We start from the raw sequence: 19,052 nt of genomic DNA, 5'->3' as shown, positions 1-19,052 counted from the left end.
TGGTGCTAAAGATTGTTGCACCTGTGAATGCATGCCTAAGGTCTTGGAGATTTGGGACATGGTAACTACCATGGATTGTTCTAGAGTTAATAACCTGTAGTTGCCTCAAATTCTTGTTGTACCATCTTTCTTGGGAACAAGTTTAGTTTGTGACACCCAGGGACTGTTGGATGGGTGAATAATACCTGCTTGTAAAAGTTTGTGAATGGCCTTTTTAGCTGATTAAATCTGCAGGACACAGGCAACGAAGTTTATGTCTGACAGGAGGGTCATCAGTTGTGATGCGGTCGTGGTGGTCACAGTTTTCATTGTGAAGTATTCGTGCTTCTGTAAAGCAGTCAGTATCTGCTGGCTGAGTGGAGAGGGTTCTTTGAATCATAGGGATTCACAGGTGGATTGTTTCTGTCATATACTTGTTAGTAGAAAGGCATCAGGCAGAAGAAGCTGTATATTTGAAGGTAGTAACTGTTCTCGAAAGAACAGATACCACTGATGACTGTGCAGCTTCTCTAGAATAAATGATAATTAATTGAAACCCTCAGCTGTCGACAGGTGTTGTTGATATACCTCTATGGGGACAGCTGAAAATGTGTACCCCAACCGGGACTCGAACCCTGGTTTTTTATTAGTCAATGGTGATGGATGATGGAAAACATATGGTTGGTTAGCATGAGTAGTTTGTTGAGAGTTTCAGACTCGTGCGTAATCATCACTAGTTGTAGTTCTGTTGGTACTTTAACAATCCATAGTGTCATAGTACCATGTCCAGCATGAGGGCATGGTTAACGGAGATATTCCTAGAGGTGTGATGGAGTGTTGCTGTGTAGCTGTTGATCGTACATAGCCCACTGTACTTGTTGTTCAGGATTATGTGAGAGGCAGTGTAGGATTGTGAACTTTGCTGTGTCATAATTGTTAATTTTAGTTCGTAACATTATGATGTCACTGATGACTGCTGCTTGACCTGCTAGATGGCAGATTAAACTGACATAACTAGTGTCTTCATTGAGCATTCCTGTTGCCATAAGAATATTGTCAGTCATTGCGAACCACAAGGTGGGGTTGGTGACAGTTTGAGATGAGGACTCACTTTGGACATGAAGCGAAGACAGAGTTTACAGCATTGCCTCTCACTGAAGACAAAGTAGTTACTAGTTGTGCATGAAACCTGGTTTGTTGAGCTGAAACAGTAAATGACTGGACATTCACATTTTGTGATGTGGAAGATGTGGGACACACATGATTTGTGTCACATGTACATTGCACTAGGTTTCGAATGGGAAGGCACTATCCTTCAAATCTAAAAGCAGGGCCATAGTGTGAGGCAACATGGCTGCTGGTTGTGATAGATGGACTGTTGTTGCTGGATGGTATGTGAATGTTCATATTGCACACATGATTTGGTGGGCACAGATAACACAAAAATGTTCCTACAAGCACTATGGGATTGTTCTCCGAGGGGGTTCGATGCTCTTTGGCGGGTTCGTGCATGGCTACCTCAGGGCCCTAACCTGTGTATGCTGCATGTCTATCCTCTTGCTATTCCTTTTCCCCTCCTTTGGAAACTTGTCTGGGGTGTTTTTGGGAATGTTCCACATTTTCTGTAGCTGTCATCAGAACAATGTCGCCACTGTTTACAATTCCTTTTTTTCTTTCTTCATTCACCTTCTGCTGTCCTTCCTCCACTTCGGCATTTGAGGTTCCTCTTTTTCTCCTTCCTCTTTGTGTGCTCCTGAAGGATGGCCCACATGTCTGACACATGACAGATGATTGGGTAGCATGTAATTCCCAGCTCCGGGTCGACAGGTAGAGTTCACACACACCCCCAGGCACAGGCCAGGCCCAGGGAGGGGTGATTGCCTCAGCTGCTACCTTCCCAAATTGTTGATCAGTCCCTCTGTCAGGTGTTCAGGACGTGTGACCTGAAGTGAGAATAATCACGTAAGGCGGGTGAGCCCCCGTCTGAGGGATGGCCTCCAGTTGGAAGGAGCACACCATTGGAGATGCTGGATATCATGGGGGATTTTCTTGCAATGAGCCAATCTTCATCTTCGCAGCCAACATCTACCAAATGTAAATGGAATGAAGCTCCTGATTCGAAGACCCTCGCAGCTGCACCATGGTTTCTTGTGGTTTCATGTACTGAAGACTGTTAGCACCTTGCTAAGGTAAATCTTTTTCTTATTCAGAAAGGTGTTGATGCAGTTACTGGGCCTGTGAAATCCTGGTCTTGTTTACACAGTGGCACTTTGCTTCTGGAGACTACTACTGATTCTCAAGCACAATAACTGTGTGCCACTTCACTTCTCCGTGGCTATCCTGTTCATATCGAGGCCCGTAGAACTCAGAATTGTTTCTCTGGTGTTGTTTACACTAGGCTGCTCGATGGCCTGACTGAGGCAGAACTCAAATGTAACTCTCTGTACAGGGTGTCATTAACAGGGTGTCATTGCAGTCCTTGAGGTGCTGCATCCTTAGTGCCCGCACGCACTCTTTTTCTCACTTTTGATAGAGTGGTGCTTTCAGCCAAGATCAAAGCAGCTTATGAAGTTATCACAGTCTGACTGTACATTCTGAACTCGTTGCGCTGGTGCCAGTGTCATCATTTCAACCACACTCAAATTTACTGTCGACATCCAGTCAAATGTGTAATCTGTGGTAGGGATGCTCACGGGTGCAATTGTCTGCCTTCTATCCCCCACTGTATCAACTGCAATGGTGACCATGCTGCCTCCTCTCAAGATTGACCCATGTATCTCAATGAGCAGGGTTTCCAGGAGATGCGGGAAAAGGAAAAAGTGCCTTAGTCGGTCGCTCACAAGTAATTGACTAATTGCAAACCCTGCGTTCTACCATGTCAGAAAGGACAGGTACCATCTTAGTATGTATATAGTTAAGGCTCACCGGCCACTTGACCATCTTCTTCTTCTTCTTCTTCTTCTTCTTCTTCTTCTGTGCGAATGCACAAACAGCGCCCGAACTCTTACGGGAATCGGCAACGCGTCCTCGAGTAATGAGTATAATGGGCAGGGGCACTATGAATGTAGTGCGGGACAATACGTTGAGAATGTGGGTTTCGTGGGAGGCATGCCAGAGATAAATACCTGCAGTCGCGCTATCCTCTGTGTCCTCGGTGGCTCAGATGGATAGAGTGTCTTCCATGTAAGCAGGAGATCCCGGGTTCGAGTCCCGGTCGGGGCACACATTTTTATCTGTCCCCGTTGACATATGTCAACGCCTGTGAGCAGCTAAGGGTGTTCATTTTATTGTAATTTCATTGTAAACATAACAATCATTCAGTCTGGGGTCATTGTACACTTCTAACACTATTGATAGTAGAATTCTACTCAAGGTGTGAGAATGGATTTGTAAGTGGTAGGCATTGTTGATATACCGTAGGATTGATGATGTCAGTAGGGGTGAGTCTTGATTCATTGGTGCATTCAGTTTTCAACATCTTTTGTGCATACTGAGAACTCTTCACATCCTGTACTGGAATCCTTTCGTCACTGCAATCCTGGAGCAGTGTGCTGATGGGAATGTTGTGTGGCGGCCACATTGTTGTGACAAAAAATGGATGGTAAAATCTCGAAGAATTGCATGTTTCATGACTGATACAGAGTGACCAGTGTAGGTAGATCATAGATATGGGATGGTATGTACAACTGCCATAAATAATGAAGGCAGCAGATACATCTATGTAAACTTTAATAGCCACTATAAATACATGGCAACTGCCTCAGACTAAGATGCAGTTCACACTAAACCCCCCCTTCCCCCCCCCCCCCCTCCCCCCTCCACCGTCCACCTTCCGAAGCTTGTTCTCTTCTTGTGGCGGAGGGTATCTGGAGACTGCATCGATATCGATACTCCCACACATTCAAATTCCAAGTAAAACTTATATTACTGTGCTAGAACTCTACAGATCTTTAACACACAAAAATTTATTGTACTTGTGGAAAACATTTTTTCATTATAAATGGCAGTTATTCTGTTGTTCTACTCACACTACCAGGCAGCAATTTTCCAGGAAAGGGACATTACTATTTGTTATATAAGGTCATCCACAATCTCTCAGTGCCTTGCATTTATTGTCATCACAGTCACAAACGATGACTTAATTTTGTCCCTTTAGTCAAGTACTTTTCTGCTCCCTTCATTTCCATAACATTTCCTATAATGCCTTCTCTTGCATTGTTGTTCACCAGAACAAAGAATTTTTTGCTGTTTGTTTATGGATGTTATGTTTACTCTGTGGAGCATGTATCTACAACTTGCTTGATTCTGAATGATAGTTTTTGTGGTTGTGGGTTTTCTGTATATTGTGAAACCATCTTTTGTTTACTCTTTGTATCATGAGATCCAGAAGCAACATAAATTTTATGTTTTGTACAGTGAGAAAGTGTTACTTGCAAATGTAGTTCCACAAAAACGTGTTTAATAATGTGTGCATTTCTACAACAAGACCTGATATTTCAGAACTAACTGCAAGTACTCACAAAATATAATCACTAAATATTTTTGCACAACAAAATAAGTTTTATAGCGTTATTTGTAACTCACCAGTCACTCACTGTAACATCTTTTAATTTGATGACAACTATCAGCATCTAGTAACATACAGAATATCCTACATAACTCAAGAAACTTAGAGGGGGAAAACAGACAAAACAGTTTTAGGCCTATTTTCCTTATAATAATTATTACTTAAAACATATTTAACAAAAATTAGGAAAAGAGTAGATTGCTACTCACCATAAAATGACCCCTTGAGTTGCAGACAGGCAGAATGAAAAGACTATTACACATTATAGCTTTCGACCAAAGACGTGCTCAGCATAGAAAACCTGCACACATTCATACAATTACGCACACCTCATACACACATGACCACTAGCACCAGCATCTCCAGTCAGAGCTGCTGGTGGTAGCAGTCATGTGTGCGTGAGGTGTGCTTGCTTGTGTGAAGGTGCGTATGTGTTTTCTTTGCTGTACAAAGCTTTGACTTACAGTTATAATATGTAACAGTCTTTTTGTTCTGCCCGTCTGCAACTCAGTGGGTCATCTTTAAAGTGAATAGCAATCTGTCTGTTTCCTAATACTGTGACATTCCAACCAGGAGCTTCCATTGTTTAAAACACATTTAATATTTTACAGAAACAAATAAAGAACATTTACTGACAGTGACAGAGAGATGTTGAAACATGTTTGGGTTTATATAAAAAGCAGTTGTTTGCATAACAGACAGATTTGAAATCTAGTAATTTCCTTAATGATGTTTGGCACAGCTTTTAAGTACTTTTAAATTTATACAAGGCTGTTTTATTTTGTCAGAATTCTGTAAAATAATCACAAGGTGCCCTGTTCACAGTTTGGATGCAGTCCAAACTGAAAGCACCTAAGGAGAATAGTGCACAAACTTGTAAATCTCAGTTTCAGTGAGAAAGCTGGCTTGCCTCCTTAGAAAAAAGACAGTCTCTTTCCTTTCTCATTCCTGTTCTGTTTGAGGTTGTGTTGTTAACAGGACTATACCCCAATCCAGCTTCCTTCTTTTTTGCAATATTTCATGCACTCAATTGTAGTTATGTTAATTTTATTGGCTATCAGGCACAGGGCTGAATTTAGCAACATTTAGTTCAGAACTGTGTCTTTATTGCTTGAAACACACATTCCACTTTGTTGGGTTATAAAGACATGACATATTTTTCACTGTAATGAAGAATCTTCTCAAATGCAACCGTAACCCACATCTATTTGAAGCTGGTTACTGTATTCAAACCTTGGTCTGTCAATTCAATTTCAGCCTTGCCCCCCTCCTGCTTACCTAAACTTCATTCCCTTACCGATTACCAAATTAAATAGCCCTTGATTTTTTCCTGTTAACCTATCCTTTTTTTAAAGTTGTGACATAAAGCTCTTTTTTCTCCCCAGTTCAATGTGGTACATCTTTATTAGTCACATTACCTACCCAACCAGAGTCCAACATTCTTCTGTAGAACCACATTTATAAAGCTTCTGTTCTCTTCCTAAATAAATTGTTTACATACAACTTCCACTTCTGTATAAGGCTGCACTCCAGACAAATACTTTCAAAAATGACTTTAAAATGTTTTGATAAATGATTAAAAATATAAAATTATGAAATTTAATAACTTGAGAAGCAATTGAGATATTTATCGGTAGTTTGCTTGTACAAGTATGGTAACTCAAAATGATTCCTGTGTTCGCTCATGACAGCTGGTACCACATTCGTATACACGTAACTGCTGTGTTCACATATATGCACACAGTAATAGCTATGTGGTTTCTATAGCAGAAGGTTCTCTATGTGCTTTCTCTCAAGGAGGCATGTTGGAGTGGTTTGCTGTGCCAGAACTTCCTTGTGATGTGATGTTTAAACAAGATGGTGAACCATTTTGCGAACATTGTGAGGGATTTCTTGAATCATGAGTTCCCAGATCACTGGAGTGAGTGAGGCAGTCTATTGATTGTTTGGCCCCTTAGAACACCAGACATTATTCCTCTTTATTTTTCTCTGTACGGGTTTATCAAGAATCAGGTGTACCAGACACCAGTTCATGATCTACCAGATCTATAACATTGCATCCATGCAGTTATTGGAAATGTTACACCTGCAAAGAAGTAAAACACTTGGAGAGAAGTGGAATACAGGTAAGATGTTTGTCGCACCAATAATAGTGAGTATATCAAGATGTATTAGGTGTGTAAAAAAAAAAAAAAACATTTTGAGTTACTTGTAGAAATGTACCTTCAATAAATATCTCAGTCACTTTTTAAGCTATTAAATTTTATATTGTTATGTGTTTAGCTTGTACCTTCAATAAATATCTCAGTCACTTTTTAAGTTATTAAATTTTATATTATTATATGTTTAGCTTGAACACATGGTATTTTATGTTCAGTGCTAACGTATTTCTCTTTAAGAGAAGCTTTTCTTGCAGGTGTCAGCCCACACTTTGTATCCTCTTTACTTCTGCCCCCATCAGTTATTTTGTTACCCAAATAACAAAACTCACCTATTAGGTATACTTTCATTATCTCATTTTTGTATCTGATTCTTTCTGATTTAATTCAACAACACTTTATTACCATTGTTTTATTTTTATTTATGTTCATCTTATAGTCTCTTTTTGAAGACCCTGTCAAGTCCATTCAACTGGTTTCCCAGATCATATGCTTTCTCTGGCAGAACAATGTGTAATGCAGACTGCAAAGGTTTTATTTCTTTTTTCTGAACTTTAATCCTCTTTCCAAATCTCATATGTAATTAATGGTTAAAAATGAATGGGTTTTATCTAACAACATCTCAAATAAATATGTGTGCAGTAAATAGATGAATTATTAAAATGAATTTTAAGACAGATGTTTAGAATCTGGAAACAGTAATAATTATGTTGGATAATTTTCTTTTTTCTTCTTCTTCAGAACCAGCAGCATAATATATGTTAGATAATGACATTGTTATTAGAAAGATACACCAGAATAGCTGCTTATAATAATTAATCTTTATTAGCATAATACTGTTTTGGCATTTATTATCATTGTCAAGTACCTGTGAATACAGTTTTGGTGAGAATGTGTATAAGTGTGAATGTCTTTTGTATTAAATTGACTGTATTGTTCTCATGTCTAGATGATGCGACATTAATATTACATAATTTGTCAACTGTTTTGAGTAGATGATAAATAAGTAAATATATTGAAATATCATGAAAGAATGGAAATTATGAAAGAGCAGGACATATTTTTCGGTAATTGTTTTACTGTGATAATTAAACAATGGAAAATGCTGGATGGAATGTAACAATATTATGAGAAGGAAAGTTGCTACTCACCATATAGCAGAGATTCTGAGTACATAGAAGCGACTCAGCATCTCAGCTATATAGTTAGTAGCAGCTTTCCTTCTCATAATATTGTTACTGTGATAATTTGTATGGATTATGCCTAATTTGAAAAAGTGAGCAAATTTTGTAGACAACCTGACAAAAGAAGTAGGCTTTTTTTTAGAAGTATTTCAGTCCTTATTAATAAAGCATTAAAGATGGAATTACTCAGTGTTACATGGGGATGCATGTTGGTCCAATGGCTTAAAAATAACAACAAATTTCTACTAGCAAGTATTTTTCCAGTAAATGTCTGTATTTCCAGGGAATCACTACAAACTAAAGTTGCACCTTAAACTTTTACGTGCAGTGTGTTACTGATTCATGTTATATGTAGTAGTGATTATTGACCTCACTTGATCTGTTCTAATAGTCTTGTTCCATGATAGAACAAATCTTATTTTGTAAATTTAAGACAGAGTTATGCTAAATTTAAGGGCTTTGAGTACACATTTATGTTTCAGCTGTGAAATGGACACCAAAGCCTGCCGAATTGGAAGTAGATCTTTATGACTGCCGTACAAGGCAATGGTACATAGAAGCTGCTGCAAGTCCAAAAGACATTGTTATTCTGGTCGACAGCTCAGGCTCAATGACAGGCGTTCGGCGTGAGATTGCTCGGCAGGTTGTCACAGACATCCTGGACACCTTAGGCATTAATGACTATGTTAATGTATTCAACTTCTCAGAACATATCACTGAAGTGGTTCCATGCTATTCAAATCACTTGGTACAGGTAGGTATTTGGATTGAATTATGTCTACTTTCTTTTTGATCTTTTGTTCGTTCAGATTAACTGCTGAGGAATTGAACATAAATTACTAGTTACTAGAAAATGGTCACTTAAACTTTTTTTTATATCAAAACTCATTTTCCTGCCACCCAGTAGCCAAAATGGTAAAGGCAGCTGCTCGCAATGGGCAGGAAATCTGTGTTCGAGTCCTGGTCCAGCAAAATTTTCATATGTCACTATTGGGCAGTACATCTATACCTAATACAGCTTATATCAAGGAATTTATACCCAGCGAATTATTTTCAAATTATTCCATACAACTATGGATTGTTCACAGTGCCTGTCATTCAGGCATGCAAGTAAATATAGGTATATGTATGAGGCTTGTTCGGAGAGTAAGTACTGTTTTGGAAAAAAAGACCCTCATTAAAATGTTTCTTTGATACCAAATCTATTTCTTAAACTATTTTTCTATCTCATTGCCATCATTGTTCAGACATTTCTCATAGCAGGAAACCAACTTTTCTATGCCCTCTTTATAGAAAGGTGCCACCAGTGAAGACAGCCACTGCTGTACACTTTTTTGTGTTGGCATCCACTGCTCTACACCTCTTTTGTGTTGTCATCACTGTAAAAATGCCGTCCTCCAAAATCATACTCCAGTTTCAAGAACAACTGGTAGTCAGAATATATGAGACTGGTGCTGTATGGTGGGTGATCAAACTTCTCCCAACCAAATTGTTGAATAGGGTTTTGAGTGACACTAGCATAATGAGGAAATTACACATATGTTTATTAAAAGTGCGCGTGCGTGCACACACACACACACACACACACACACACACACACACACACACACACACACACACAGAGAGAGAGAGAGAGAGAGAGAGAGAGAGAGAGAGATTGCTATACAAAAATTTTCAGTATCCACACTATAACAACATTCGCTTTATTAATACTTTTCAAGGTTCGCTTCTGTGTTTTAACTTGTAGTTGTAGTCCTTGAATGCCTCCCCCCCCCCCCCCCCCCCCTCCACACACACACACACACACACACACACACACACGTTTCAAAGCCATGTAATAAAGGATATTTTCAAACAAGCTAAGTCTCTAACAAGGGAGCATTTAGTGGGATCTGTGCCTTGTTTCATCAGCATAAGTAAAAGAATATATTCTGAAAAGTTGAGTTTATTATTTCAAAGAAGAGTTTTTCCAATATAAAAACACAAGAAAGGCAAGACTTTTGAAAAATGTCTCTTTGAAGTAATAGCACTGCGGGTGCAGTGTCAAGAGGTGTGTAATCAGAACACCAGTCTCCCAGCCATTTTTCCGAATTTCCAGACCTTGAGGCTGCTGCTTCTCATTTAATTAGCTCCTTGATTGACATCATGAGTTGCTGTGCACCCTATACTAGTCCTCCCACTAAGGAAAAAACTCTTGGCAGTACCAGGAATTGAATCTGAGTCCTGCACTTGGCAGCCATGTATGTTGACAACTCAGCTATATAGGCAGATGCCTAATCTAACAAGGCATATAAAATATGCATGATAAACAATTTTATTAAAAGCCATGTCAATTACATTGCTTAGAATTCTCATTGCACAAAGATAGCCATATAATCGCTTCACTAATCAGCCCATGACAATTTTTTGTTTATAGTTATTCCAAGAAATATAAGTCATCAATGATCAATTCTTGGCCATCATAATTTAAATGTGATACATCCAGCTGTTGGTTTGGCCCTGCAATGTACAATTTCTGTTTTTGAAAGGTTTAGTTTCGTTATATATCCAGGTTTCAAGTTCTCAAAGAATCTGTTTCATTGTTTGTACAACAAACTACTACTGTTGAGTCACCGGCATATAGAATTATTCCGGATATTATTTGTATAACAAACTACTGCTGTTGAGTCACCTGCATATAGGATTATTTCGGATATTATCATACATTTAATGTCATTTTATGTAATACATGAATGTGACAGGCGTGGTATGAACAGGCTGTATACAACCTGGGAGATACAGGAAAAACCTGGAAATTTTTTCATCTGGGAGAAAACCAGGAAAAAACCCAGGAATTTTTCATTGTTTTAGTTTTCATTTAAATTTTTGTAGCTTTAACTGGTAAGAACCGATACTTCAACAAAGGATATTATTGTATCCCGCTACTGCAGGATAATACTGCAGCAATAAAATGTGAACAAGAGAAAAAAATTAAAATAAATAAAAAATAAATAAAATAAAACTTAAATTGCAAAGCAAATGCACCATATGCAACCACAAAACACAGTGCTCATACAAGCGTCTGCCAACAGCAAAATGTGAAAAAGGCTTTAGGAATATTATGCAATGCTTCATAGCAACAAATTGCCTCCGATGAGCGTAACGTCACAGCTGTTCACATTAGATTCATTTTAGCAGTTATGAGCAGGCTCATGCGCATGTTCAGTTGAGTCGTGTGTAAGTAGCACCTTCTCCCGCTTCTGCCTACAGAAATGTGGCTGTTGGCTGTCTGTGTATGCAGTCACAGCAAGCACCTAGATGCTACTGGGAAAAATTTTACTGGTGTGCCCAGCTGCCAGATTCCAGCATGCGCAGCTGACCTGGATCTAGGAGGTGGGGGTAGGGGGTGGGGCCAAACCGAGGTATCTGACCCGGGTGGCAGTTTGGGGGGGGGGGGGGGGGGGCAAATTCATATTCTTGAGGAGAAAAAACCTTGTTTCACAAAGCACCTAGCATCCAGCACACTTCGGTCTGTCAATTATTTATATGACTTTGAAACACATCCCTGTTGGTTTTTTAACACATTCTAAGTTGATTTCTGAATGAATCATAAGTTGATTTTTGAATGCGTGTGTAGTGTATGTGATGTATCTGTCAGGGGAATCCTCTTCGCATCTAGAAAAAAAAAAATTCCCGCAAACAGAAGGGGTTGGGGTTAAACGAGCTGAATGGAGTAAAGCCGTATGGATGAATGCCAATCTCTGTCTGATTATGTGGTTGATTGGGTTTGTAAATGTTGTTGTTCTTTGGAGGTATCTCAGTGCCACTTGTGGGCAACTGCATGAAGTTCATCATTGGTGATGAACTTCTTACACCAGGTGACCTCTTTCATTGCATCGAATAAAGCATAGTTGCAAGGAGCCAGATCTGATGAATGAGGAGGATGTTGCAGCACAGTAAACTCTACTTCATGTACGGTGGGATTGGTCTGGAATCTGGAATGTGATTGGCATTCTCAAGTTGTAGCAGAACGCCATAGCTCTATTTTCCGTGGTGACATTGTTGAATGCTTTGGCGGGGTTGGTGCAGTTAATTGCAGTACCGATCACTATTGAGGGTTGTATTGGGAGGGAGTCAATCCGTGCACAGTATCCCTTCCTGATTGCAGAACACAGTTGCCATTTGTTTCTACAGAAATAGTTCTGGCTGTGACTTAATGGGACAAGGACTCCCAGTATGCTTCCACTCAATAGATGGGCATTTCTTTTCTGGAGACTCATTGGCAGTGATAAGACACTCAAAGAACTCCATTGGATCTACACTTGATCTGTTGCACTAACTGGTTGTAATGTTTGAGCCTCACAGCCCTTTTTTTGAAACTAATTTGTGCCTGATTTTATTCTGAGAAGCTCAGAAATGTATGTAAATACCATAAATGTAAATTTGATTCAAAAAGTACTTGAAGTGAAGTGAAGCAAGGCCAGACAGCAAGAAACTCTTTAGCACACAATCCCCGCAATGATAGTGTTGTGAATTTTTGAGTGTGGACTCAAAAAACAATTGATTTATTAAAAAAAAAGAATACTGTTAATCTGTATCTTGTGGAAAGAGGGCGTGTTGTTAGGCTGTCGCACAGAATGTATTGTTACATTTAATGAAAATTGATATTTTAGTGATAAAACCGAGTAAAGTATGTGTATGAGTTCCAAACATTTATGTATACAAATTTTCTGGGAGTGAAGAATAGAAATATCTTGTTTTTGGAAAAGTAGGTGAACTTCACAGTCGTTGCCGTCTATCAATAGACAGAATTGTAAGCGTACAAAGTTCACTAAAATACAGGAAAAGAAATGCATTCTCTATAGTTTTCATTCAGTAAGTAACATCCTCTCATAATTTCTTAATTACAGTAATTGGATTACGTTCTTGTACAATAGTATGGTGCTGAACTCCACTGACCAATTTTGATGTAGCAGGATGTGTAGTTTGAAGGAAGTTTGTGTGCCAAGCAATTTCCTTTTCTCACGAAAAGCAGATTCCTGTTTGATCTTATTTACTTACAACAGTGGTCCCTTAGGTATGAAATGCTACAAAAACTTGGGCTCAAAGCTATCCTCAATATGTCCAAGTAACTAACAGAGGTCCGCAGCTCGTGGTCGTGCGGCAGCGTTCTCGCTTCCCGCGCCCAGGTTCCCGGGTTCGATTCTTGGCGGGGTCAGGGATTTTCTCTGTCTCGTAATGACTGGGTGTTGTGTGTTAGGTTTAAGTAGTTCTAAGTTCTAAGGGACTGATGACCATAGATGTTAAGTCCCATAGTGCTCAGAGCCATTTGAACCATTTTGAACTAACAGAGTCTTATTTTAAACCTTAAAGAACAATAACTTCCTCCAAATTGTAATACGTCACCAACTGGTGCAGAAGCTGATCATTCAAGGAGGCAGTGACCAAAATTCAGGTACCAGTTACGACTTAAAGTAAAAATCTGAATCAAAAATCAATCTCTCTCTCTCTCCAAACACATATATAAATATTCATATTTTTAAGAAATTGAGAGACAGTGTGGTGCTGTGGTGCAAGACTCACGCATCTCTCAATTCAGTTAACTTGCTCATTGTGTGTAGCCATTTTGTACTGTTTTTCTTTTTATTTCTTTAGTGCTTATCCATTTCATTGTCTACAGTTTCTCGTAGTCTGGAGGAACTCTGGGCAAATAAAAGTGTTCTTTCAGACACTTAAATATACCACCTGACACTGCTAGTAGAATAGAGAATTCAGACTTACCAGAATAATTTCTGCAAAATGTGTGACTTTTGTCACGATACTGCCCTTTTCCTTTTAGGCACTGTACCTTCCCTACGGGTTGACTCTATGAATGCTCTTCCTCCTTCCGTTTTGATAGGTATGCCCCTTTTAACTTCCTAATCTATGGTACAGGTCAGTTCCCTTCTTGGTGCCCCGGTCTACACAGAATAGGTCAGCCTCTCTTGGGTCTGCCTATCTGCCCATCTGCCCTTTTCACCCAATAAATGCTGGGTGTGCCCTCCTTCTCCTCCCCGAGTAGGCTTCATAGTTCATTGCCCCAGTATACATCTTTATGTACACCATAATTAAATATTATCTGGTAAAATTAAAATCTATTTCACACTTCATACTCACTCTTTAATACCTCACTTCATATCCTAGAGTCCTCCTTTACGCAACAACTTCTATGCTTCTAGCGTACATCATGCGTACATCCATTATTCAATGTATTTTATGCTTACTTGTGTTATAAGAGTCACACACTATCCTACATGTCGTCAGAATATTTGATAGACTGACCCTCCTTAATAATTTCTCCTCTGGCTTATGTCCTGTTTCTTTACTCACGTATCCTTCTGATGCATACTTGTTGTAGAATTATCCTAGCTTTTCTATATTTATATATATATATCCTCCTGAGAACACAGAATACTACATAAATTTTTATTGTTTTTCTTTGCCCGGACACGAAACTCTGTGGAAGGCAATGTATAACCGTCACCAATAAGAACAATAATCATCGTGGTTCTTACCCATCTAAATGTTTTTTGGTACTTACATATATGTGATGTAGAACCCTCACTGCAAACAACAATGTGCGCATAGTTTTCTATGCGCACATACTTTCCCCCTACAACACTTGAAAGTTCTCACAACATTTCAATATTTCAGTCTGTACTTTCACTGTTTGTGTCTTCGTGTTATGTTGTGCGTATGCTTAAGTGTGTTTGTGTATCCTGATTCTACGGCCAACTTATGCGAAATAAGTTGAAGGTTATAATGAACTACGGAAATTGAGAAGGACTTCAGCGATAGAAGTATATGCATATGGAAAGAGGGAAAGATAGATAGGTACTCAAGAAAGATTTAAGAAAGGAAAAAGTGGAGATGGTTTCTAAGATCAAAGAAGTGAAAGAAGATAGCCCCAAAAACAGGAAACCCTTCCCACCCCCCTTCCCCAGGATCCCTACTTTGCCGGTAATTGAATGAGAACCCGGAGGAGGTATGATGTTAAACGTCTCCTAAAGAATGGACATTCTCACCTTCACCTTTGCAGTCCCCAAAGAAAAAGCTTAGCCACCCCTATGGAATGGTGAAGAATCAGTCACACTTGTCTGTGAAGGGTGTGATGTGTGTGTTGTGTTAGTCGTGCTTTTACCTACACTACCCACCCCTTTCAAAATCGATACAAGCCATCCCCATTTACACCACATTACATACAAGGTGTAAAATATTCTATACAAATAGAAAATTGTACACTACAATCAAATATTTGTCTATTTATTCAGTTTATATTATCGTTTTATACACATATAAAATCCTCTATTCAGTTCATGTCGCCTCGACATCACTATGTCTCAATAGTACCATCATTTTATAAGAGAGGGAAACATTCCATGTAGGAAAAATATATCTAAAAACAAAGATGATGTGACTTACCAAATGAAAGTGCTGGCAGGTCGACAGACACAAAAACAAACACAAACATACACACAAAATTCAAGTTTTCGCAACAAACTGTTGCCTCATCAGGAAAGAGGGAAGGAGAGGGAAAGACGAAAGGAAATGGGTTTTAAGGGAGAGGGTAAGGAGTCATTCCAATCCCGGGAACGGAAAGACTTACCCTAGGGGGAAAAAAGGACGGGTATACACTCGCACACACACACATATCCATCCACACATATACAGACACTTATGGATGGATATGTGTGTGTGTGCGAGTGTATACCCGTCCTTTTTTCCCCCTAGGGTAAGTCTTTCCGCTCCCGGGATTGGAATGACTCCTTACCCTCTCCCTTAAAATCCATTTCCTTTCGTCTTTCCCTCTCCTTCCCTCTTTCCTGATGAGGCAACAGTTTGTTGCGAAAACTTGAATTTTGTGTGTGTGTTTGTGTTTGTTTGTGTGTCTGTCGACCTGCCAGCACTTCCATTTGGTAAGTCACATCATCTTTGTTTTTATATATATAATAGAGAGAAACATTCCACGCGGGAAAAATATATTTAAAAACAAAGATGATGTGACTTACCATACGAAAGCGCTGGCAGGTCGATAGAAACACAAACAGACACATACATACACACAAAATTCAAGCTTTCGCAACAAACTGTTGCCTCATCAGGAAAGAGGGAAGGAGAGGGAAAGACGAAAGGAAATGGGTTTTAAGGGAGAGGGTAAGGAGTCATTCCAATCCCGGGAGCGGAAAGACTTACCTTGGGGGGAAAAAAGGACGGGTATACACTCGCGCACACACACACACACACACACACACACACATATCCATCCACACATATACAGACACAAGCAGACATATTAAGAGGCAAAGAGTTTGGGCAGAGATGTCAGTCGAAGCGGACGTGCAGAGGCAAAGATGTTGTTGAATGACAGGTGAGGTATGAGTGGCGGCAACTTGAAATTAGCGGAGATTGAGGCCTGGTGGATAACGGGAAGAGAGGATATATTGAAGACCAAGTTCCCATCTCCGGAGTTAAGATAGGTTGGTGTTAGTGGGAAGTATCCAGATTACCCGGACGGTGTAACACTGTGCCAAGATGTGCTGGCCGTGCACCAAGGCATGTTTAGCCACAGGGTGATCCTCATTACCAACAAACACTGTCTGCCTGTGTCCATTCATGCGAATGGACAGTTTGTTGCTGGTCATTCCCACATAGAATGCATCACAGTGTAGGCAGGTCAGTTGGTAAATCACGTGGGTGCTTTCACACGTGGCTCTGCCTTTGATCGTGTACACCTTCCGGGTTACAGGACTGGAGTAGGTGGTGGTGGGAGGGTGCATGGGACAGGTTTTACACCAGGGACGGTTACAAGGGTAGGAGCCAGAGGGTAGGGAAGAAGGTTTGGGGATTTCATAGGGATGAACTAAGAGGTTACGAAGGTTAGGTGGACGGCGGAAAGACTTTCTTGGTGGAGTGGGGAGGATTTCATGAAGGATGGATCTCATTTCAGAGCAGGATTTGAAGAAGTCGTATCCCTGCTGGAGAGCCACATCCAGAGTCTGATCCAGTCCCGGAAAGTATCCTGTCATAAGTGGGGCACTTTTGTGGTTCTTCTGTGTGAGTTTCTGGGTTTGAGAGGATGAGGAAGTGGCTCTGGTTATTTGCTTCTGTACCAGGTCGGGAGGGTAGTTGCGGGATGCGAAAGCTGTTTTCAGGTTGTTGGTGTAATGGTTCAGGGATTCCGGACTGGAGCAGATTCATTTGCCACAAACACCTAGGCTGTAGGGAAGGGACCGTTTGATGTGGAATGGGTGGCAGCTGTCATAATGGAGGTACTGTTGCTTGTTGGTGGGTTTAATGTGGACGGACGTGTGGAGCTGGCCATTGGACAGGTGGAGGTCAACGTCAAGGAAAGTGGCATGGGATTTGGAGTAGGACCAGGTGAATCTGATGGAACCAAAGGAGTTAAGGTTGGAGAGGAAATTCTGGAGTTCTTCTTCACTGTGAGTCCAGATCACGAAAATGTCATCAATAAATCTGTACCAAACTTCGGGTTGGCAGGCCTGGGTAACCAGGAAGGCTTCCTCTAAGCGACCCATGAATATGTTGGCGTACGAGGGAGCCATCCTGGTACCCATGGCTGTTCCCTTTAATTGTTGGTATGTCTGGCCTTCAAAAGTGAAGAAGTTGTGGGTCAGGATGAAGCTGGCTAAGGTAATGAGGAAAGAGGTTTTAGGTAGGGTGGCAGGTGATCGGCGTGAAAGGAAGTGCTCCATCACAGCAAGGCCCTGGACATGCGGAATATTTGTGTATAAGGAAGTGGCATCAATGGTTACAAGGATGGTTTCCGGGGGTAACAGACTGGGTAGGGATTCCAGGCGTTTGAGAAAGTGGTTGGTGTCTTTGATGAAGGATGGGAGACTGCATGTAATGGGTTGAAGGTGTTGATCTACGTAGGCAGAGATGCGTTCGGTGGGGGCTTGGTAACCAGCTACAATGGGACGGCCGGGATGATTGGGTTTGTGAATTTTGGGAAGAAGGTAGAAGGTAGGGGTGCGGGGTGTTGGTGGGGTCAGGAGGTTGATGGAGTCGGGTGAAAGGTTTTGTAGGGGGCCTAAGGTTCTGACGATTCCTTGAAGCTCCGCCTGGACATCAGGAATGGGATTGCCTTGGCAAACTTTGTAAGTAGTGTTGTCTGAAAGCTGACGCAGTCCCTCAGCCACATACTCCCGACGATCAAGTACCACAGTTGTGGAACCCTTGTCCGCCGGAAGAATGACGATGGATCGGTCAGCCTTCAGATCACGGATAGCCTGGGCTTCAGCAGTGGTGATGTTGGGAGTAGGATTAAGGTTTTTTAAGAAGGATTGAGAGGCAAGGCTGGAAGTCAGAAATTCCTGGAAGGTTAGGAGAGGGTGATTTTGAGGAAGAGGAGGTGGGTCCCGCTGTGACAAAGGACGGAACTGTTCCAGGCATGGTTCAATTTGGATAGTGTCTTGGGGAATTGGATCATTAGGAGTAGGATTAGGATCATTTTTCTTCGTGGCAAAGTGATATTTCCAGCAGAGAATACGGGTGTAGGACAGTAAATCTTTGACGAGGGCTGTTTGGTTAAATCTGGGAGTGGGGCTGAAGGTGAGGCCTTTGGATAGGACAGAGGTTTCGGATTGGGAGAGAGGTTTGGAGGAAAGGTTAACTACTGAATTGGGGTGTTGTGGTTCCAGATTGCATTGATTGGAATTTTGAGGTTTTGGAGGGAGTGGAGCTGGAAGTGGGAGATTGAGTGATGGGAGAGACTGGGTTTGTGTGCAATGAGAGGAGGTTGAGGTTTGCTGGAAAGGTTGTGAAGGGTGAGTGAGTTGCCTTTCCGGAGGTGGGAAACCAGGAGATTGGATAGTTTTTTAAGGTGGAGGGTGGCATGCTGTTCTAATTTGCGGTTGGCCTGTAGGAGGATGCTCTGAACAACAGGTGTGGATGTGGGAGAGGAAAGATTGAGGATTTTTATAAAGGATAGGAGTTGATGGGCGTGTTGATTGGCTGAGTGGATGTAAAGGGGAAGGATTAGGTGGGTGAGGGCAATGGATTGTTTGGTTTGGAACTGGTATAGGGACTGATGGAAAGAAGGGTTGCAGCCAGAGATGGGAACTTTAAGTGTGAGGCCTTTGGGGGTGATGCCAAATGTCAGACAAGCCTGAGAAAATAAAATAT

At 40.8% G+C, this 19,052-nt stretch overlaps 1 protein-coding gene across 2 annotated transcripts in view; it reads left to right on the top strand.

Annotated features, from left to right (window-relative positions):
* Window positions 1-19,052, top strand: part of LOC126483961 (voltage-dependent calcium channel subunit alpha-2/delta-3) — an 832,874-nt gene that overhangs the window by 340,045 nt on the left and 473,777 nt on the right. For both annotated transcript variants that reach the window (XM_050107259.1, XM_050107258.1), the window contains exon 6: window positions 8,372-8,643. In XM_050107259.1, coding sequence (XP_049963216.1) covers window positions 8,372-8,643 — 272 coding nt within the window. The remainder of the gene's footprint in view (window positions 1-8,371; window positions 8,644-19,052) is intronic.

This window comes from Schistocerca serialis, chromosome 6 (assembly GCF_023864345.2).
Source record: "Schistocerca serialis cubense isolate TAMUIC-IGC-003099 chromosome 6, iqSchSeri2.2, whole genome shotgun sequence".
NCBI classification, from domain to species: Eukaryota; Metazoa; Arthropoda; class Insecta; order Orthoptera; family Acrididae; genus Schistocerca; species Schistocerca serialis.
Note: the sequence above shows the minus strand (reverse complement) of the source record. Positions and strands in the feature narration are given on the sequence as shown.